Below are 23,336 nucleotides of genomic sequence, written 5' to 3' on the forward strand. Positions count from 1 at the left end.
AGTAAGGTGGATGTATTGGGCCGGTATATTTTTCTATATTGCACAATTGAGAACAGGAAATGTGTATTAGCTAATATTTATATTCCTCCCCCTTTTGGGAGGGAGGTTTTGGATGACCTAACTGAATTTATGGCAGGCTTCTTAGGGGTCCCGGTAGTAGCGGTCGGGGATTTCAACATGACCATGAACAATGAGACAGATAGGTTCCCATCAAAAAAGTTGGGTAGAGGAAAACCTAAGAGCCCCCTTTCTCAATATTGTGATGAAGTGGGATTGATGGACATCTGGAGAGAGAGGCATCCCGAGGTGAGACAATACTCCTGTCACTCCAGGACACATGCCACCCTGTCCAGGATAGACCTAGTGTTGGGCAAGGAGGAATCGCTAGACATGGTAGAAAAAATAGTCTACGAGCCAAGGGGGATTTTGGACCACTCGCCAGTGTTGATTGACCTAAAGGGTGAGAGAGGCCTTAACAAGGGCGACTGGAAGGTAAATCCCTTTTGGCTCGAGATTATCGAGGACGCGGGCACTGTAGTGGAGAAGCTGGCGGAGTTTGCAGATTTGAATATAGGCACTGCTCCATTAGGGATAGTTTGGGATGCCCTGAAGGCTTTTCTCCGGGGGATCCTGATACAAAAAATATCCTATACTAAGAAAAAATCACAGATAGAAGAACTAAAAGTTCTAAAAAGGAGAGGGTTAGAAGGGCAGAAGAACGGTATGTTGAGGCACCGACCCTATCCAGATATGAGGAGTGAGTAGAGAGGCAAAATGAGTATAGCAGAACGGTGATGGAAAAGATGGGGTGGAAAAAGCTACTTCAAAAACGGAGGTTTGCCTGTGAGGGGAAGTGTGTGGGGAAGACTTTGGCACTGATTATCAGGGCCAATGGCCTTCCAAATTACATACCAGCAATTGAAGGAAGAGAGGGAATAATAAAAAACACTAACCCAGAAATATTAGAAGAGTTTAGAGAATATTTTAAAAATCTATATAGTTCGGCACAGGTAGACGTGACGGGAGAAATTAAGGTTTTTTTTGGACAGCTTAAGTTAACCCCGCTTGCGAAAGAGGATCGGGAAATGTTGGAGGCCCCTCTGACACTAGTAGAGTTACAAAGGGTTGTGGCAGATATGGCTAACCAGAAAGCCCCTGGCACCGATGGTTTACCCATAGAAATTTTCAAAAGGTATGGGGATTTTTTGCTCCCCATGCTTTTGGAAGTACTAAACGGCACTAAGAAGGACGGTAATTTACCTGCGTCTATGACAGAAGCTATCATAATAATGTTGCTGAAGGAGGGGAAAAATCCGTTAGAAGTGGCATCATACAGACCGATATCATTATTATGTTCGGACGTGAAGATTCTGGCAAAGGCCCTGGCAACAAGGCTAAAGAAAATAATTTCAAAATTAATTCATATAGATCAAACCGGGTTTATTCCGGACAGAGCTACAAGTACGAACATAAGACGAGTATATTTAAATCTGCAGATTCCCACAGTAAACAGTGGTAAGAGAGCGCTCCTCTCGTTAGATGCAACCAAGGCATTTGACTGCCTGGAGTGGCATTATATTTGGAAGGTGCTGGCGGAATTCCAATTTGGCCCAAGCTTCGTTCATTGGCTGAGTCTTTTATATGACAAGCCAAAAGCAAAGATCAGAGTAAATGGAGAATGTTCAGATTGGTTCCAATTAAGAAGGGGCACCAGGCAGGGGTGTCCTTTGTCACCCCTCTTGTTCGCTCTGGCAATGGAGCCACTGGCTGCGGCTATAAGGGCGTCTCAGGAGGTTCAGGGGTTTAAAAGAAGGAGGGGAGAGGAGAAAATAGCAATGTACGCGGACGATATTTAGCTGTTCTTAGGGGACACACAGGACTCAATAAGAACTGCCATGGGGATAATTGAGGATTTTGGCCAATTTTCCGGGTTAAAAATGAATTGGGAAAAGTCAGCAATTTTACCCATAGACCCCCTGACGGAGCCCCTTCTGTACCAAACCCCACAAATTAAGGTAGTGAATCAGTTGAAATACCTGGGGATTAACATCTCAAGGGATCCAGAACAATATATCGCAGAAAACTTAGTCCCATTAATGAGAAAACTTAAACAGAAATGTCGGGTGTGGGGACGATTGCCTCTGTCGGTCGCCGGGCGCTGTAATCTGATAAAAAATGGTTTGGATGCCGCAAATTCTATATATTTTACACAACTCTCCTGTTTGGATCACTAAACGCTGGTTTAACAAAATGGATAGCCTATTTAGAGAGCTGATCTGGAAGGGTGGGGTAGCAAGAATCGGCTTGCAGACGCTCCGGCGACCGGGAGAGATGGGCGGATTGGGAGTGCCGGATCCGGGATGCTACTTTTTGGCATCACAGGTCCAGCATATAGGAGGGTGTAACAGGCCCAGGAAATGGGTAGCGAGGAACAGTGTACTATTAAACGACACTAACCATGATACTATAGTAGGAGCGCTGGAGGCGGACTCCTTTGATACTAGATGTCCCACCATCCGGTTGATGGTCAAGAGTTGGACTAAGGTTAAAAAAAACATTGGGATATGTGGATTTCTCTGAGTTTTCCCCATTGTGGGAAAATAGCAAGCTTAAGGAGTTAAAAATAATGGGGAAGATTGAGGAATGGGATCGGCAGGGCATCCATTTTCTATCACAGCTGTATAAAGCTGGGAAATTAAAAACATTCCAGGAGCTAGTGGTTGAATTTGCAATCCCCAATCGATCATTCTACAGATACTTGCAATTAAGGCATGCCCTAGACGCACAATTTAACGGCAAGGAGCCATTATGGAGCGATATGATCTCTCTTAGAAAGCTGGTCGATGCAGATTCCACGAAAGGCTTAATTTCAGATATGTGCAGTAGTCTGAGAGGTTCGGTCCAGGGGGTCAGGGCGGCAGACAAAAATAGGAAGAAATGGGAGGAGGAGGTTGGGTCAATGTCGGACAGGCAATGGGAGTATGTTTTATCATCTGGACCTAGGGTCTCCCTCTCTCCATCACAGGCAGTGTCTCATTTATATCTGATATATAGGGCGTATTTTACGCCCCTAAAGATGTTTAGGATGGGGAGGAGGGTAGACGCGGGGTGCCAGAGGTGTGGAGGTGAGAGGGGAGATCTGTTTCATATGTTCTGGCGTTGCCCCAAATTGTACAGATATTGGAAACGTATAGTGGACAGGATTAATGCCATTTTCAAGACATCACTGAGCATGGGTGCCAGGACCTGTCTTTTGGGCCTGATGGAGGATCAACAGCCCGCGAGGGATATACAAACCGCAATAGTTAGGTGCCTGTTTCAAGGGAAAAAGCTTATAGCTAAGAACTGGCAGAGTAAAGAACCCCCGACGTTCGAGGAATGGGTGAAGGAAGTAAAGGAGGAAGTCAGTAGAGAGAAATATATATATATAAGAAAAGAAGTAATTATAAAAAATTTGAGAAAATATGGAGGCTTTGGGTGATGTGGGAGGAGCATAGAATGAATGGCGGTGTGGGAGAATGAGGTATAGGAGGATTGGGGGGAAGGGAGAGGGAGGGGGTTGTATAGGTGGGGGCAGGGGGGTGGTAAGGGGGAAAAAGGGAAAAACTTTCGAACATCTCTTTGATAAAGGAGGGCATTTTATGGACGATCATTTTCTTTGCGTTCTATGTGGATTACTGTACAAATGTGATAAATTTAAGGACTGTGTAGATGCTGGATATGTCAGTCCCGGTTCATGTCTGGATCTGTTGTTTTTAATGTGAATTTTTTCAATAAAAAAGGATTTAAGTGAATTTTGTTTGAACACAACTTGCAGTGGTTCAGAAATTAGAAGGACTAAAACAATGTAGTACATAAAAGAGTCAGTAGTTCCTGCCTTCATCTATTACTTTTCTAACTTTCTTTTTAATATTAACACTTTCTTTTTAATATTACAAACAAACACTTTGTAACTGGCTGTATAGGACTCTATTTGCAAGCAATGTAGCCAATTCAAGCATGACCTATGTTAGGTGGGCATGCAGGCAGGTTGCCTACAGTGTTGTGTATTAGTTAGGTAGTTGGTTAGCCCAGCCTGGGGAAAGGGTTAACTTTTAGTGTGGAGTTCCTGGGCTTTTTGGTCTTGGGCTGGCCTTCCCTGTGTGATACATAAATAGAAGGAAGGTCTGGCTCTGAGAGCAGCTTCTGAGTCCAGCAGGAGCTTGAAAAGAAAGAAGCACAACAGTACAGGGAACCAGAGAACCCAAGAATCAGAATGTGATGAACCAGTGTTCCGGTGGACACTACAAGGCCTTGGACAGGATCTTGGACTGGGCTTTGGACTAGCACCTGAAAAAAGGTATGCCTGGGCAGCCACCTAGTCAGTTTAGGCTCTGGACTTTGTTATGTTCATTGTTTGTTTTGCCATGAGAAGTAAAGTAAAAGTTGCCAAACAGTTCTAAGCCTGGTCTGAAGTCATTCAAAGGGGTGCATGATGATATTTCTGGCGTATGAAGGAACAGGGTAAGTAAAGCACAGGCGGATATGAAGCAAGCCAAAACAAAAAGGTTTATTCAGCAAGACAAGCAGGAAAAAGAATGTGGTTGCTATGGGTAACCAAGAACTAGTGCAAGGTACATTGCAGTCAGTCATAAAGCATGAGACCTGGTGTAAGTGACATCACAAGCAAACAAAAGATTTCCCAGTACTCCTTAAAAGGCACAGGGATGTACGTGACACCCAGCAAGGGTTTTTGCGTCCCAGTTCCTTTAATGAGTGGGCTCCCTCCAGGCACACCTGCCCTATACTATCCTACTGCTATATGTGCTCCAACTTAGAATACTCTGGAAATGTATAGAGTTAGGACTGCAGTTTGCAGAGGAGCCTTGACGTGGGCACTGCAGCTTATGCACATATTTGCAAATGTGTGCAAACAAAACGCTCTGTTTTTAATGTAAATTGTTAGACGGGTCAATTTGGTTGTTTCGCAGGCTGGCTGGCAAATGTTCTGTAAAATCTTTTGTTTGTGATGTGCATTGCCCTTCCATGTGAACGTTACTGTAAAGGCTAGTTCTAGGTTGGGGTGGTTGCCACTGTACAGATGGTATAGGTGACAGGTGAAAAAAAATAACTTACAGCACCAATCTCTGCTGGAGACAGAATAATAATGCCAACGTGTAAAAGCATAAAAGAAGAAAATTCAATTGTTAAAATATGAAAAAAATAAATATCTCCAGCAGAGATTGGTGCTTTAAATTTTTTTATTTTTCTTTTACACCTTATATGGTTGATTGCTTAACATATACAGCGGGTAAAAAGTATTGAACACGTCACTATTTTTCTAGGTAAATATATTTCTAAGGTTGCTATTGACATGAAATTTTCACCACATGTCGCTAACAACCCAATGCAATCCAAACATACAAAGAAACCAAAAAAATGCATTAAGAAATTAAGTTATGTGTAATAAAATGGAATGAGACAAGGAAAAGTATTGAATATGCATTTAATACTTCATACAAAATCCCTTGTTGGTAATGACAGCTTCAAGACGCCTCCTGTATGGAGAAACTAGTCACATGCATTTCTCAGGTGTGATTTTTGCCCATTCTTCCACACAGTCTTCAAATCTTGAAGGTTCCATCTCCAAACTTCACTGTTGGTATGGGGGTGTTTTTGGAGTGATGTGCAGTGCCATTTGACCTCCAAACATGGTGTGTATTATGGCATCCAAAGAGTTCAATTTTGGTCTCATCTGACCAGACTATATTCTCCCAGTGTTTCACAGGCTTGCCTAAATGTTGTGCAGCAAACTTTCAACAACCTTCAACATGTTTTTTTCTTCAGCAATGGAGTCTTGCGTGGTGAGCGTGCATACAGGCCATGGCGGTTGAGTGCTAATTCCAGATCTTTCTGAAGCTCTCTGAAGTGGTCCTTGGCTCTTGGACAACTCTTCTGATAATTCTTTTTCTCCTCTGTCAGAAATCTTGTGAAGAACACCTGGTCGCGGCCAGTTTATGGTGAAATGTTCTTTCCACGTTTGGATTATGGCCCTCAACAGTGCTCAATGGAACATTCAGAAATCATTCTGTAACCAATGTCATTAGTATGTTTTGCAACACTGAGGTTACAAAGGTCTTGAAAGAGCTCTTTGCTTTAACCATCATGAGATGTTTCTTGCATGACACCTTGGTAATGAGACACCTTTTTAGGGCCATAAGTTGAGACTTAACCAGCTGATATTAATTTGCACTTAGAAGGGGCAGGATTGCTTTCTTAATACTAATTTCATACTAAATACTGATTTCAGCTGGTTTCTTGGCTTTCAAAGCCCTTTGTACCTCTCTTTCTTCAAGTGTTCAATACCTTTTCCCTGTGTCATTCCATTTTATTACACATAGCTTATTTTCTGAATGTATTTTTTTTTGGTTTCTTTGTATGTATGGATTTCATGGGTTGTTACCAACATGTGGTGAAAATGTCATGTCAATAGCACCTTTAGAAGCATATTTACCTAGAAAAATGGTGACATGTTCAATACTTATTTTACCCACTGTACATGCTCTCCAGTCATCATTTTTTGCATTCTTTTTTTATCCTTTTAACATCTAGATTTTTCACCTTTTGGTGCATTATTTCAGCTTCTTAGGGATTCCATGCTGGGATGGGCTATGTCTACATTTTTCATATTGAGTAGTACATACCACAGGCTAAGTAAATGTTCATTCTCATCTAATGCCCCGTACACACGGTCGGACTTTGTTCGGACATTCCGACAACAAAATCCTAGGATTTTTTCCGACGGATGTTGGCTCAAACTTGTCTTGCATACACACGGTCACACAAAGTTGTCAGAAAATCCGATTGTTCTAAACGCGGTGACGTAAAACACGTACGCTGGGACTATAAATGGGGCAGTGACCAATAGCTTTCATCTCTTTATTTATTCTGAGCATGCGTGGCACTTTGTCCGTCGGATTTGTTTACACACGATCGGAATTTCCGACAACGGATTTTGTTGTCGGAAAATTTTATATCCTGCTGTCAAACTTTGTGTGTCGGAAAATCCGATGGAAAATGTGTGATGAAGCCTACACACGGTCGGAATTTCCGACAACAAGGTCCTATCTCACATTTTCCGTCGGAAAATCCGACCGTGTGCACGGGGCATATGTGTAACGAATGGGATGACCTCTATGTCTTCATGATAGACTTAATGAATATTGTGTTTATATTTAGACTTGGACATTATATCCCCTGATGAAGATTCTGGATGAAATAAAACACGTTGGGGTTCAAACATTTGTCCTTTGGTCATCTGTTGTGATGATAGATCATGATCCCAATAGGACTATGTATTTTTAATGTTGCTATATTTGTGGGTGTGCTTTTTAATGTATGTTAAATAAACTCATTATATTTTAAACATTTTTGTTGTGTGCCATTGAAGTACCAACCTGTTAACAAAAAGTTTTTCTGATATGATCAAACTAATTAAGTTGTACTCCAACCAAAACTTTACTTTAACCACTTGCTGACCGCCTTATAGCAGTTTTACCGCTACAGGGCTGAAGCTCTGCGCAGGATCAAGTGTATATATGTAATCCTGCACTACCATCTGCAGGGGGCACGCGTGGGCCGCTTCTGCTGCGATTATTTACAGCAGAAGCCGATCTACGGGTGTCGGGCACTTGATGTCCTCTGACACCTGCCAATCCTTGGTAAACCACACAGAACGGGGATCTGCCTATGTAAACAAGGGGTGGGGAGGGATGGGTTCTGTGTTCCTGCAGGGACTAGAATCTATCTCTCCCCCCCAGTGAGAGCACCACACTGTATACACAAATACACTGGCTAGGCACAAAGTTAACGCTTTAATTGCCCCTGATGTTTAACCCCTTCCCAGCCAGTGTCAGAAGTGTCAGTGTCTGATTGTCTGCTGCAATATCGCAGTCCCGCTAGAAGTTGCTGATCGCCGCCATTACTAGTATTTGAAAAAATTAAAATAAAAAATACAAATTCCATAAATATATACCATAGTTACTAGACACAATAACATTCACATAAACCAATCAATAAATGCTTATTGGGATTTTTTTTTACCAAAAACCATGTAGCAGAATACATATTGGCTTAAATTTATGAAGAATTTAGTTTTTTGTTTTTTTAAAGAAAAGATTGGATATGTTTTATAGCAGAAAGTAAATACAGTTTTTTTTTTTTTCAAAATTGTCAGTTTTTTGTTTATATCGCAAAAAAAAAAATAAAAACGCAGTGGTGATTAAATACCACCAAAAGAAAGTTCTATTTGTGGGAAAAAAAATGACATACATTATATTTGGGTACAGCGTTGCATGGCCGTGCAATTGTCAATTAAAGTAACGCAGTGCTCTATCGTAAAAAAATGGCCTGGTCATGAAGGGGGGGGGGGGGTAAATCTTCAAGAGGACAAGTGGTTAATTTGGACAAACCTGGGAAGCGTAAGAAATCCTACTACAAAATCAAAGGTCACCACAATAGCCAGGTTTTGTACAGTGCATGGTCATGAGGGCACCCAAACTTGTTTACAAGTAAACACACCTGATTGATGGCTCATTTTCATCCCTGACACTCTGATGTTTCCATAAGTTGCCATTCAATACCAATGCTGTAACACAACCACTGTACTATCTCTCTAATGTAATGAATGCTGCTAAGACATGAAGTTGGATGAGCTTATGTGGACCCAAGTAACTTCATACAGAGGGATTGAAATAGACTTTCTCCCAAAGCATGAGTGCACTGGAAAGAGAAATGCCCTTGTTGACACCAGAGAATGCAGTAAATGGGAATGTTATAAGAATGCTATGCATTTTGCCCTTTACTTCTTTCATCATAGCAGTGGTAGAGTATTGTAATGCGTCAGCCATTAAATAATGCAGAAAGTTTGGAGGTTGGAGTTTGTAAACCTATAAAGTCTGAAGAAAGGATCCAAGTTATCTCGAAAACTTGCATTTTTAATAACGTAAAGCAGAACTAAAGCCCACAATACTCACCTCCCCTTCAACTGTCCAAGGGCTTTGGTGTCATCTTCTACCCGGCTTCTTTCGGGTCCTGGGCTGTGCTCATCTTCATTAGCCTGCACATGTGCAGGAGTTCAGTCATCCTAGCACACAAAATTTGTGGCGGAATGTAAACAGAGCTGCACATTCTAAAGAAGTCTGTAAACAGGAAGGTAGGTCTGTTTTCTTGCAGAAGAGACATTGGAGGTGCAAAAAGCAAATGGTGTAACCATAGGTTAAGGACCCATTGTGAAATCATTATGTGATACACTAGCTGTCTAAAATGCAACTTAACCCTTTCATGACTAGGCCTATTTTTGAAATTTGGTGTTTACAAGTTAAAATCCATATTTTTTGCTAGAAAATTACTTAGAACCCCCAAACATTATATATTTTTTTTTGTGCAGAGAATCTAGAGAATAAAATGGAGATTGTTGCAATATTTTATATCACACGGTATTTGTGCAGCGGTGTTTTAAACGCAAATTTTTGGAAAAGGGACACTTCCACGAATTTTAAAAAATCCAAACAGTAAAGTTACCCCAATTTTTTTGTATAATGTGAAAGATTATGTTACGCCGAGTAAATAGATACCAAACATGTCAGGCTTTATAATTGCACGCACTCGTGGAATGGCGACAAACTATGGTAGCTATGAATTTCCATAGGCGACGCTTTAAATTTTTTTTTACGGTTACCAGGTTAGAGTTACAGAGGAGGTCTAGGGCTAGAATTATTGCTCTCACTCTGACGATCGCGGCGATACCTCACATGTGTTATTTGAACACCGTTTACATATGCGTGCGCGACTTCCGTATGCGTTTTCTTCGCTGCGCGAGCTCGCGGGGACGGGGACGCTTTAAAAATTTTTTTTTTTATATATTTATTTTATTTATTTTTATACTTAAAATGGTTTTTTTTAACTTTTATTGCTGTCACAAGGAATGTAAACATCCCTTGTGACAGTAATAGGTGGTGACAGGTACTCTTTATGGAGGGATGGGTGGTCTAAAAGTCATGACGTCGCTTCCGCGTTTACATTGAGAAGGCTGGAACGAAGCCGCCCACGGCTTCGTTCCAGCCCGCCCACAGCCGCCGGAGGCAGACGATTGGACACCGGGTCTCCCGATCGCACGGGAGGCCTGGTAAGAGCGGCGGGAGGCGGCGGGAGGGGGGGATGTCCCCTCCCGCTCCTCCGGTATAACAGCCAAGCGGCTTTTAGCCGCATCGGTTGTTATATACGGGTAGCCGATCGCCCGCTCGACACAACGGTACCGGGATGATGCCTGCAGCTGCGGGCATCATCCCGGTATAACCCCGGAAAGCCGAGTACGCAGATGTGCGTACGGTCGGCGGGAAGGGGTTAAAGTGTATCACTAAAGGCCCATACACACGATCAGATTTTTTTATAACAACGGTCCGACGGACCTGTTTTATCGGACAATCCGACCCTGTGTATGCTCCATCGGACAATTGTTTTCGGTTTTACAACAGACAAATGTTCGCTGTGCATGTTCTCAAACTTTCCGGCAACAAATGTCCGATGGAAGATAATCCGATCGTGTGTACACAAGTCCATAGGACTAAAGTCCAAAGTACAAACACGCATGCTCAGAACCAATGCTAAAAATCAGACAAAAGCAGAAGTTTCCCAAGGGGTGGCGGTAAAGAGCTGAAATACCACATGATTTGGGGAATGTTGGCTGAAAAAGTTCTGTAGTGTGTATGCAGAACAAGTTCACGGCCAACGCCCCTTCGGACAAAACTCCACAGAAAAGTCAAATGGAAGTCCGATCGTGTGTATGAGGCTTAAGAAAAAACTTTTTTTCAGATTTGGACAGAGTGGGGAAAGAATCCACCTTCTGTTGTGTACCCGCTGGGAAGACTCGCCCCTCTATTTGTACTGGTGTCTAGAGGTCGACCGATATGGGTTTTTCTCTGGCCGATGCCGATATTTAGAAATCGCGGTGGCCGATGGCCGATATGTGATGCCGATTTTTTTTTTTCCTTTCTTTTTTCCCTTCATCTCATAAAATCTAACAGTTAAACCCCTTTCACACTGGGGCGTTTTTCAGGCGCTTTTGGGCTAAAAATAGCGCCTGTAAAGTGCCTGTAAAACGGCTCCCCTGCAGTCTCAGTGTGATATCCCGAGTGCTTTCACACTGAGGCGATGCGCTGGCAGGATGTAAAAAAAAGTCCTGCAAACGGCATCTTTGGAGCGGTGTATACCGCTGCTCCACTACTCCTGCCCATTGAAATGAATGCGCACCGCTGCCGAAGCGCCTGCAAAGCGTTTTGGCAGCGGCGCTTCAGGGGCGCATTTAACCCCTTCCTCGGCCGTTAGCTGGGTTATAAGCGCCCCGCTAGCAGCCGAATAGAGCTCTAAAATGACGGTAAAGCGCCGCTAAAACTAGCAGCGTTTTACCATCAACGCATGCCCGCTCCAGTGTGAAAGCAGCCTTAAGTAATACAGAAATTTTTTTTCATTTAAACATTAAACAAAACAAACCTTCAATCAGTTCACTTGTATGTATAATTTAAAAAAAAAAAAAAAATATCTTAAATAATAAATACACAAAAACAGGTAATCAAAACTTTTGGATGAAAAAAAATGGGCTAACTTTACTGCTTAGGTTTTTTTTTTAAATTCATTACTGTATTTTTTTTTTTTAAATTGCGTTTGAAAGACCGCTGCGCAAATACCGTGTGACATAAAATATTGCAACAATCACCATTTTATTCCCTAGGGTCTCTGCTAAAAAATATATATATAATGTTTGGGGGTTCTAAGTGATTTTCTAGCAGAAAATACAGGATTTTTACCTGTAAGCAACAAGTGTCAGAAAAGATTTAGTCTTTAAATGGTTAAACTGAGAACTTCTACACACGGAGTTCAGTCTATTGATAAAAAGAACCTGAAAGATACAAATGTATCTTCTTATCAGACTTGGCAGGCTGCCCAGAGGAGGAGAGAATCCTCTCCACAGATAACTTCAGGAAACTTGCATTAACTTCTATTACAGAAGTCATTTGCAAGTCACGGCTGAAGTTATAATCGGCCTTTTTTATCAGCACAATCGATGCCGATTAAGTAAAAAAACGCCAAATATCGGCCGATATATCGGTCGACCTCTACTGGTGTCTACAGGAAAGAAAGGGGTAAATTAAAAATTTTAGAGTTTCCCCCAGAAAAAAAAAGGTAAGGGAGTATTTTCCAATGGGGACTCCTGTCGGTGCACAGGCTCAGTGGTACACAAATAGCAAATATTACTTGTCCCCTACTCAATCCAAAACTGAAAAAAAAAGTTTTGGCAACTAAAGCAAGATTCAAAAATTATATGATGTCTAATTTAGAAAAAAACTTTTTGCAGAAATAAAGAAGTAACCTGTCTTTAGTCCCTCTACTAAAAGATGCAAACGACAAATTTAAAAACAGAATGGCTTGTATACACACACTGCTATATTTGAAAGATACAGAAAATGGGTAGTGGTAGTTTACAAGTGTGACAGCAAAAACCACTACTACTAAAAGGTATTGATGGATTTCAGTCACCATATCAAGTGTTTAGGTTCAGTGTTCACCTCCCAATCATTGCACGATCCCACTAAAATTAGATCAATCAGACGATAGTCATCATTCAAACTTTATACTTGAGTATGACTGTTTTAAATATACTGCTATACAGAGAAAGAGGGTTCTGGAGTGTAGGCCAAATTATTTCTATAATGATAAGATGCAGCTTGTCCATGTTTATCAGAACATCAGGAGAATCCTAATCCTATACCTTTACTGGTTTAGGCTGGGATGTGTTGGTACGCCTTTCTTGTCATTCCCTGTTCACTCAAAAGGTTTCCCAGGCTTAGCTGACCTAAATATCATCTGAAAAATAGTTCTAAGAAAGGGTGACAACATGCTGAGGGTAAAAGGAAAAGTTATAAATAGATTCTTTGTAAAGGCTACAGAATTCTTTCCATGCTCACCAGCAAGTGTATAATCCATATCAAATCCGAAGCACTTGATTTTTTCCATGGCTAGACTTCTGTTCACAAAGACCCTGGAGGACAAAAAAAGAAAATTACACATGAGATGATTGGATGAGGTGATGTGACCTTATTAACTGTTCATGGAAGCAACTGGCAGTCAGGATATTATTTCCTCCTGGGCTGATAACTGCTTTAGTGTCACTACCTCAAAACATAATTGTTAAGCGATCCTCAAAGGCATACCTTCCACAATTTGGAATACAATTATCAAGGAAACACAGCAAAATTGAATTAATGTAACAAACCGACTTGTTAGAGCCCAACTCTGGGTAATGCACATAAATTACCCTTGCAGCAGCAGCACCCCCCCCCCCCCCCCCTCCAAAATGGAAGGGGTAAAAGCTTGTTAAGTCTGTGGGAAGAGAAATAAGGTGTAATACTTACATTATACCTCGCTCCTGAAGACTTCGGCGCTCTCCTCTTCTCCCTGACGCACCAGGCTGTTTCTTGCAGTCCTTATGTATTACTGTGGGACTTCTGGCCTTGCATTGTACTTGATGAGGTAAGGCTCCCTCAGATGGAGGGAGCCTGCTGACACGAGGAGTATTTCAAGTATTACAGCTTATTCCTCCAAGATTTAACGGGCATTTATTTACCCCTTACAGTGCAGAAGGGGGCCCATTGCAAATTTGTGCCCCAAAGTAGGGCTATAGCAAAAGATTTCAGCTTTAGAAAATATGGTTTGTAACAGACTCTTTCATCTGTTCACATAATTTATTCCCAATTGTGAAAATAATAGTTTAATGAACACAGTACAAAAAAAAAAAAAAAAAAACCAACAACAACAAGCTTACAAATGCCATGTTAATTGCATTATAACTGTAATGCCATTTGTAGTCATCTTCAAAGTGGTAGTAAACTCCACTATTTTTTTTTTTTTTTTTAAATGGGCCCCCTGCAAGTTTGTGCCATAATTTGCTAGTATGCACTTTCAAATGAAGCTCTCCGGTGCTGTTTGAATGGCTGGGTCACGATGACATCACTCCAGCGCGCAAGTCACCATTGCAAAATGGGACTCTTTTCATTCTGCATGCCCTGAATGCAGAGCATACTGGGCATGCACAGTGACATCATGAGCTGGAGCCTATGTGAATATCTAAACAGTGTATGGTACTTATGATAAGCTTACCTGTAGGTACAAGTTTAGGTTTAGAGTTTACTCCCGCATTTAAAAAAGGTTTTAAAGTGGTTGTAAAGGCTAAAAGGTTTTTTTACCTTAATGCATTGTCTGCATTAAAGTAAAACGTCTTCCAAGTTTAGCCACACACCCCCTGACAGTCACCAGCTCTCTGCTAAGGAAGCTCTGGGAACCGATTGCTCGGTTCTCAGTGTTCAAGCCGGTGGGGGACCGATGCTGCATCCACCTAGGTAAGTATGAATCTGACAGAAAAAACCTGACCATACTAAGCAGGAGAACACACCGTGGTCAGTTCTATAGCTATGCTGGGAACTCAGCCTGCTCTCCTCCAATGATCAGACTTGTCCTGACACGCCCCTCCCTGCACAGGCATTCATTACTGGAAAGATCAGTGTTCTCTTGTTTCTTCTCCTTCAGCTTTTATGCAGCTGGGAACAGAGGGAATGTGATCACTTATAAAAAAGTGAAAAAAAAAGGTATTTATACAGCTGTGCTCATAGGTTTACATACCCTGGCATTTATGATTTCTTTGCCATTTTTCAGAGAATATGAATGATAACACAAAAACTTTTCTTTCACTCATGGTTATTGTTTGGCTGAAGCCATTTAGACCCCTTTCACACTGGGGCGGTTTGCAGGCGGTATTGCGCTAAAAATACCGCCTGCAAACCGCCCCTAAACAGCCTCCACTGTTTGTTCAGTGTGAAAGCCCGAGGGCTTTCACACTGAAGCGGCGCGCTGGCAGGGCGGTGAAAAAAGTCCTGCAAACCGATTTTTTGGAGCGGTGAAGGAGCGGTGTATTCACCGCTCCTTCACCGCTCCTGCCCATTGAAATCAATGGGACAGCGCGGCTATACCGCGGCAATACCGCGGCTATAGCCGCGCTGTACAAGGGATTTTAACCCTTTTTCGGCCGCCAGCGGGGGTTAAAACCTCACCGCTAGCGGCCGAATATCGCTGCAAGAACGACGGTACAGCAGCGCTAAAAATAGCGCTGTTGTACTGCCGACGCCCCCACCGCCCCAGTGTGAAAGGGGCCTTATTATCAAGCAACTGTGTTTACTCTTTTTAAATCATAATAACAACAGAAACTACCCAAATGACCCTGATCAAAAAGTTTACATACCTCAGTTCTTAATACCGTGTATTGCCCCCTTTAACATCAATGACAGCTTGAAGTCTTTTGTGGCATTTGTGGATGAGGCTCTTTATCTTCTCAGATGGTAAAGCTGCCCATTCCTCTTGGCAAAAAGCCTCCAGTTACTGTAAATTATTGGGCTGTCTTGCATGAACTGCACATTTGAGATCTCCCCAGAGTGACTCAATGATATTGAGGTCAGGAGACTGAGATGGCCACTTCAGAACCTTCACTTTATTCTGCTGTAGGCAATGACAGGTCGACTTAGCTTTGTGTTTTGGATCATTGTCATGTTGGAATGTCCAAGTACATCCCATGCACAGCTTCCTGGCTGATGAATGCAAATGTTCCTCCAGTAATTTTTGATAACATACTGCATTCATCTTGCCAACAATTTTGACCAAATTTCCTGTGCCTTTGTATCTCACACATCCCCAAAACATCAGCGATCCACCTCCGTACCTTTCATCATAGGCCTTGTTGACTCCTCTCCAAATGTAGCGTTTATGGTTGTGGCCAAAAAGCTCAATTTTGGTCTCATCACTCCAAATCTCCAAATGACTTTGTGCCAGAAGGTTTGAGGCTTGTCTCTGTGCTGTTTAGCGTATTTTAAGCAGCATACTTTGTGGCATTTGCGTAGTAATGGCTTTCTACTGGCAACTCGACCATGCAGCCCATCTTTCAAGTGCCTCCTTATTGTGCATCTTGAAACAGTCACAACACATAGAGTGTGAGAGTCCTGTATTTCACCTGAAGTTATTTGTGGGTTTTTCCTGGCAGTTGTGGCTGAAATCTTAGTTGGTCTACCTGACCGTGGTTTGGTTTTAACAGAACCCCTAATTTTCCACTTCTTGATTAGAGTTTGAACACTGCTGATTGGCATTCTCAATTCCTTGGATATCTTTTTATACCCCTTTATATCCCTTCCCATTTTATACAGTTCAGCTAACTTCTCCCACAGATCCTTTGACAATTCTTTTGCTTTCCCCATGACTCAGAATCCAGAAACGTCAGTGCAGCACTGGATGAAAAATGCAAGGGTCTGTCAGGAGTCCAGAAACTCACTGACATTTTATACACACACACACACTAATTACAAGCAAACAGATCACAGGTGAGGATGGTTACCTTTAATAGCCATTCAAACCCCTTTGGGTCAACTTGTGTACATGTTATCAGGCCAAAATCACCAGGGTATGTAAACTTTTGATCAGGGCCATTTGATTAGTTTCTGTTGCCATTATGATTTAAAAAGAGTAAACCCAATCGATTGATAATAAACGACTACAGCCAAACACTAACCATGAGTGAAAGAAAAGCTTTTGTCATCATCATTCATATTCTCTGAAAAATGGCCAAGAAATCAAATTCTGCCAGGGTATGTAAACTTATGAGCACAACCGTATATACAGGGAGATTCATAGAGTATACAGTTTCCAGATGCTGTAAAACAGTAACAGTTGAAGAAGACACAGACCACAACTGCGAACCGTTGGGTAGATGTACTCATAAAAGTGTGTCCCGCTACGCGATAGCGCGTTTCTCACCTGAGTAGTCATTCAAAATGGCAGCATCTGCAGTGGAGAAGGAGTTTTGTGTTCTTGAATTGAGCAAAACGGAATCTGTAACTGTTGTGCAATGGTATTTTCAATCACGATTCAGAAAACCTCCAACCAGAAAATCTATCTACGATTGGCATAAAACATTTGAAACTATGGGCTGTTTGTGCAAACTTAAAAGTCCTGGACGACCGTGTGTATCGGTAGAAGTCGTCGATAGTGTTTGCGCCACCATTCAACGAAGCCTGGGAAAATCAACCCTGAGGATGAGTCGTGAAGTGCAGATTTCACAGCCCACTGTCTAGAGAATTTTCAGAAAGTAGTTGAAAATGATTCCATACAAAGTGCAGATGTTGCAAAATCTCACTGACCTTAACAAGACAAAAAACGCTTTAAATTTTGTGCCGAAATGCAGCATCATTTTGAAAGTAATGATTTTGCTGATCACTTCCTTTTCACCAATGCATTTCACGTGAGATGGTCAGGTAAGCAAGCAAATTGTTCGCTTTTGGGGAACAGAGAATCCCAGATTTACAGTGCAACACGTGCGAGATTCCCCTAAGGTAAATGTGTTCTGCGCTCTGTCCAAAAAGAAAGTGTACAGCCCCTTCATTTTTAATGAGAAAACTATCATGGGAGGCTCTTTTCTGGACATGTTAAGTCTTTGGTTGATGCCACAGTTGCAGGACGACAGTGACAACTTTATTCTCCAATTGAATGGTGCACCACCACACTGGTCAGGAGACATGCAACATGCAAGATTACCTCAATGAACATCCTCCTCACAATGGATTGGACGAGCCGCGGAGTACAACATGCCACTGATCCAATGGCCACCCAGAAGTCTTGACTTAACACCTTGTGACTTTTTCCTGTGGGGGTACATAAAGCACAATGTATTCACCCCTCCCCTACCGGTTGATCTAGCGGTGCTGAAACAGTGCATCACAGCCACGATCACTGCACTTGATTCAGATATTTTAACTCGCGTTTGGGCAGAAATGGATTACCGGCTCGATGTGTGTCGTGTGACTAAGGGTGCACACATTGTACATCTGTGACTGTTTTTTTAAAAAAACTGGAAACATTTCCCTACAATTCTGTTAGAGGTAACAAAATATATCTTACATTGTTCTCGTTTTATACTACGTTTAAACTGTATACTTATGAATCACACTGTATTTTTTCCTATCTATACACAAATGTTTTTCCTTTCATTTCGATTTTAAACTGAATGGGTCGTTTTACAAGGTGAACATTTACAACCACTTTAAAGAGGAGGTCCAGCCTCCTTCAGAAAAAATTCAAAGTCAACAGCTAAAAATACTGTAGCTGATGACTTTTAACTATATCCTGTCCAGGGATCCCGCGTTGTCGGCACCCCGCCCGATGTTTCCATCAGCTCTCGAGTGCTGCCGCCGCCATTGCTTGTAAGGGAAACAAGGATTACCCTACTGTCCCCTACTGCACATGTGCAGAGCGTGCTGCGCTTTGTGAATGGCCTGGTGGCAGGGGAAGGAGGAGGGGGCCACGGCAAAATCACCCGTAAGTGGGAGCAGGCACCTGTCAAAAACAGGTACCTCCCCAAAAGGTGCCAAATGTGGCACCAGAGAGGGTGGAGGAGGCAGATAAGTGGAGCTTCCAGTTTTGGATGGTGCTCCACTGTAAGGCAAATTTTTTTAAGCTTTGAATAAGGGGGGGTAGGGTTAGAACACCTCATAGGTTTCTACTGCTATCTGGACTTTATTAAAAGGATTTACCTTTACTTTTTGTCCCTGTAACAGTTTTACCAAACAGTGTTGAAAGTGAGAGAAAATCTGCAACACAGACAGAAATAAAAATACTAAAAAAAGTAAAAAAAGTGTTTTGTTCCGTCACTGTTGCAGTTGACGATTTACACTTACACTCTGCCTGGACAAGAAATCAAATCTCTGTAATGGAGCCCTGGGTAGCAGGAAAAACCCATCCCCACTCTATCTAAAGTAAAATAAAAATGTTTTGGCTCAACATACACCGTAATGATAGAAGTAGTAATCTGTTCATGCAGGCTTAAATTTTATAGGTGGAGGATCCAGGTTGTCAACTTGATGCTAGCCTGTGAGTGACTGAACTTCATATCATATGCAGCCAATAAACTCTGGACTCTTGTACTCCATATTTGTTTCAGATCAGTGACTCACCACCATACGAAAGTAGTCATCTGACACATTTGTATAACAGCTTGTCCAGTATACATTACATGGTAGGGATTATCAAATGTAAATGAATGGTCCATCCCCCTCTTGACTTTCCATTCTGAAAGTCAACCAGTGCCTTGCTAGCCTATGAAATATTTAGCATACGATATGTGTAAAATAATGTGAATGTGCTAAGGGAACAGGGTATTATAGTATTTTCCCATAAAAAACCAGAACTGATTGGTATTGTAATTTATTTTATAACCTATGCACAAGACCAAAAACATAGAATATTTTTCTTAAATAAATCCATACTTAGAATTTAACCAAGTAAAGACCACTCAGCTAAAATGCACCAGGCAGAGTTTGCAAGGATACAGATAACACAGAAAGGGAATGACTTTGATGACACAGGGGAATATACAAGCTTTCCATAAGAGCAACTGCGGATTCTGATTTGTAACAGATATCAGAGGCATGTCTGGCACAAAGGGTAAATAGGTGCAGGATGATGCAAGGTTTTCAGTTGCTTCAACAGAAGCTAAATAAATACTGCAAACATTTGCCAACATGGAGAAGGAAGAATGACTGGGAATTTTTTTGAGCCAATGAACGATATCATATTAGGTTATGTAGGACCCATCAATACAGGTTTCCATAGACACAGATATAATATATTGTATGCTCTAGTGTAAACATATGGTACCTAGTGCTTTGTTAGGAGTTTGTTACCCCTCTGCTGCTATGTGAGAAGTAACTTGTTAATTCAATACAATGTGATTCTTCATCTACAAAAGGTGTGAGGGTGAAAGATATTCTAGCGGTAAGTGAAGACACACATCCGATCAGCGCTCTCAGCCAAGGGATGAAAGCACTGGCCGGTGTGTTCTGGCAGGGAGGGGGGCATCCCCCTGCCAGAATACAATAGCTCAGCGGGGAGATCGCTGTACTAAAATTGGTTAGTACAGCTGCTCCTCCCGAGCTCTCTCGTTTCTTATATTGTTCAGTCCGTGAGCAAAGCAAAAAATAAATAAATAAATAAAAAAAAGAGTGTGTACTAGGCTTAAAGTGGTTGTAAAGGCAGACGGTTTTTTTATCTTAATGCATTCTATGCATTTGGATAAAAAACCTTCTGTGTGCAGAAGCCCTCCTCAGGCCCCTAATGCTTACCTGAGCCCCATCTCGATCTAGTGATGTTGCACAAGAGGCTCGGCTGTCCTCATTGGCTGAGGCAGCAGCAGGGCACCATTGACTCCCGCTGCTGTCAAAGTGAGTAAGCCAATGAGAAGGGCGGGGACAGGCTGCAGCTCTGTCTGAATGGACACAAAGAGCAGTGGCTTGTGTGCCCCCATAGCAAGCTGCTTGCTGTGGGGACACTCAACAGGAGGGAAGGGCCACAGAAGAGAAGTATCTGTGCTGCTCTGTGCAAAACCACTACACACAGAGCAGGCAAGTATAACATGAAGGATCAAGACTTTAGTATCATTTTAAATTGTAGCTTTAATGGCCAGATCAATATGGTTTATGGAAACTAATATTTTTTAATATAAGCTAAGCACAGACACTGAAAAAGGCACCTAGACATTAACCCCCCCCCCCCCCCCCCCCAAAAAAAACCTGCAAGATAAAAAGGCATAATGAGCTCATTATGAAATACCTTAGAACGATGCCCTGAAGTGCTACTCGCTCTCCGCTCCCACGGCTGAAATCTTTCACCAGAGTGACTTCCAGGTACCAGCGATGTGATTGGCCAGAGCCGCGATGATGTCACTCCCAGAGCCACTGGTCACGGCACGGGCCCTGAAAAAAAGGGCACCAGCAGGCCATTTCTTCAGTGCGCATGCGCCGATGACATCGGCAGCAGAGTATATAGTGAATATCTCCTAAACTGTGCAAGTATAGGAGATATTTACAGTACCTACCGGTAAGCCTAATTATAGGCTTACCGGTAGGTACAAGTGGTGTAACAGAGTTTACAACCACTTTAAAAAGAGATGCATGGCCAAGGATTTTTTGGCCATACTATTGTGGGTTAAAGGAGTACACCGACTTTGTTCTCCTGTGATCCAAAGTCAGCTGATAGCTATTACCCACTATCAGCTGACAGTCGGCCTGCTCTAGACTTTGGAATTCTCCCAAGAATATTGTCAGCATCTACTGGGCTGCCTGACTGACAGCTGTCTCCACCTCCCAGCATGCGGCTGAGAGCCAGAGGCGTCTGCACCCTCCTTAGTACACGCTGGAGAATGGTGACTGACAATCACAGCTCTTTACTTAGAGCAGACAGAGCTAAGCGATCAGTGGTCATGTGATTGCTCAGTTCTTGGTCTAGTGTTGACGTGGGACAGCAATGCTACAGCATGGAGAGGAGTATGTAGATCTCATGAGCCCATACTTATGCTTTAAGAAGAAAACTATTATAGCATGCAAACTGATCACAATGTTTCAATGCAAGAAAGCGTATGTTCTAGAAGTGTTTGCTATTATATGGTCACATCATTCCTATCTCAAGAAAGAGCAAGCTATCAGGTGAAAATTCCAACTGTCCTACTCTCCCCTATGGTTCCAAGTGCATGTTGTAGTCACAGGCATCCCAGCCCATGGACTAATTAATTACCGTCTGAATTTCAGGTATCAGAACACAGTAATCTGATATATAGCGAACACAGTAAAAAGTAACTCCACTTTTGTTGAGGAAAAAAAAAAAAAAAAAAAAACAACATTTCCCTCTGGGCGATTTATGTACATTGCAAGAATTTTAACAAACTTTGTTGCAGATTCAGCCATTCTGAAGAAATCGCTGTTTGTTTACCCGTGTCCATTTATTTGATATTTTTCTGAAAGTGGAGTTATCCTTTAAATCCTACCACTTCCAGGTCTTTGCCATTTCATATTCTTCTTCTTTAAAAAGGTTAAGGGGGGAATTTGTTTACAGTGGAGAACATCTGTAGTTTTTCCTCACTTATCACATCGTAGACTTAATGAATGATTTACACAGATTACACAGTAATTTGTTTTGGTGTTATAAACAGAAAAGGTCATCCCACAATATGGGTAAATTAGTTTTATAGCTACTGTGGCCTTGCATGTAATGAGGTCACCAGGGGCATGCTGTATAGTGAAATATCTAGTAAAATTAAGTGTAAATATTCATGTTTTAATAAAAATTGTACTTGAATGCAAATCTTTCACATGTACAATGTCATGCGACAAATTAAGACATGAAAAATTGTAGCATTGCAGAAATTCCTGTACTGCTTAGGAGAAAAGCTGTAACTTGAAAACCTTCCACAGTTTCATGTTGCAATGTATCAACGAGGTATTAACTGCTTGTGTGAAGCAACTGTAAGTACACTTAGAGCTGGTTCACATAGGTGCACGGGCCGGGTTCAGTACGATTTCTCAAAGGAGTCTGGTGCGTTTCGATTCATCGGTTTAGGTGCAAATTTGTTAGGTGTATGACACTTGAAATAGTACCTGCACCGGACTGAAAATCATACAGGACTTTAATGAAAAATGCACTGCAGCCGGCCCGCACATATATGAACTGGCTCCATAGAAAGCCGGTTTGATTCACATGTCTTGCGAATTGGATGCAGTTCAATGCGCATCCAATTTGCATATTTGTGAACAGAGGGACTATTCACACCAGCCGCTGCGTTAAAACTGATCACAGATCATTGCATCGCTCTGTCCACTTTTTTTTTTTAATTTCAATAAGTTCCTTTTGGCCACTACAAGATGTAAGGCGCACATGGTGTGAATGGGCCCTTAAAGATAAGGTGTAATGTGAAGGCGTGGCCTGGACAGCAATGTGAGAGGACGTGTGTGACCGGAGCTCCGCTTGTGGCGATCCTTCTACCCTCATCCTGCACCTAAAATCGGCCTGAAACTCACCCAAACTCTGTCTATCGGCTGCGCAGACATACCGGATCATGTCCCCTCCAAAGAGAAACACCGCTGCCTCCTTTTCCCTGGATAGATACCGGAGGACGGAGCGGGACACAGAGGAGCAAGATGGCGCCGCGCCAGCAACACACGCGGCACCCCCCTCAGATCCAACAGAAGACGGAACGGCTAAGGTACTGGAAGCTATTTCACTATGCCAGACTACCCTAACGTCTAAAATTGAGGAAGTTAAGGTGGACATATCTCTTATGAGACATGATATGACTAAACTAAGGGAGAGGGTCACTGAAGCTGAGACCAGGATAGGGCGGGCGGAGGACATTTTACATCCTTTGCAGCATTCTTATGAGG

General features: G+C 42.2%; 1 protein-coding gene across 4 annotated transcripts in view; it reads right to left on the reverse strand.

Annotated features, from left to right (window-relative positions):
- The window catches only part of NT5C2 (5'-nucleotidase, cytosolic II), a 252,325-nt gene that overhangs the window by 92,073 nt on the left and 136,916 nt on the right, over positions 1 to 23,336 (reverse strand). For all 4 annotated transcript variants that reach the window (XM_073596131.1, XM_073596132.1, XM_073596130.1 and 1 more), the window contains one exon: positions 13,002 to 13,075. In XM_073596131.1, coding sequence (XP_073452232.1) covers positions 13,002 to 13,075 — 74 coding nt within the window. The remainder of the gene's footprint in view (positions 1 to 13,001; positions 13,076 to 23,336) is intronic.

This window comes from Aquarana catesbeiana, linkage group LG08, assembly GCF_042186555.1.
Source record: "Aquarana catesbeiana isolate 2022-GZ linkage group LG08, ASM4218655v1, whole genome shotgun sequence".
Classification (NCBI taxonomy): domain Eukaryota; kingdom Metazoa; phylum Chordata; class Amphibia; order Anura; family Ranidae; genus Aquarana; species Aquarana catesbeiana.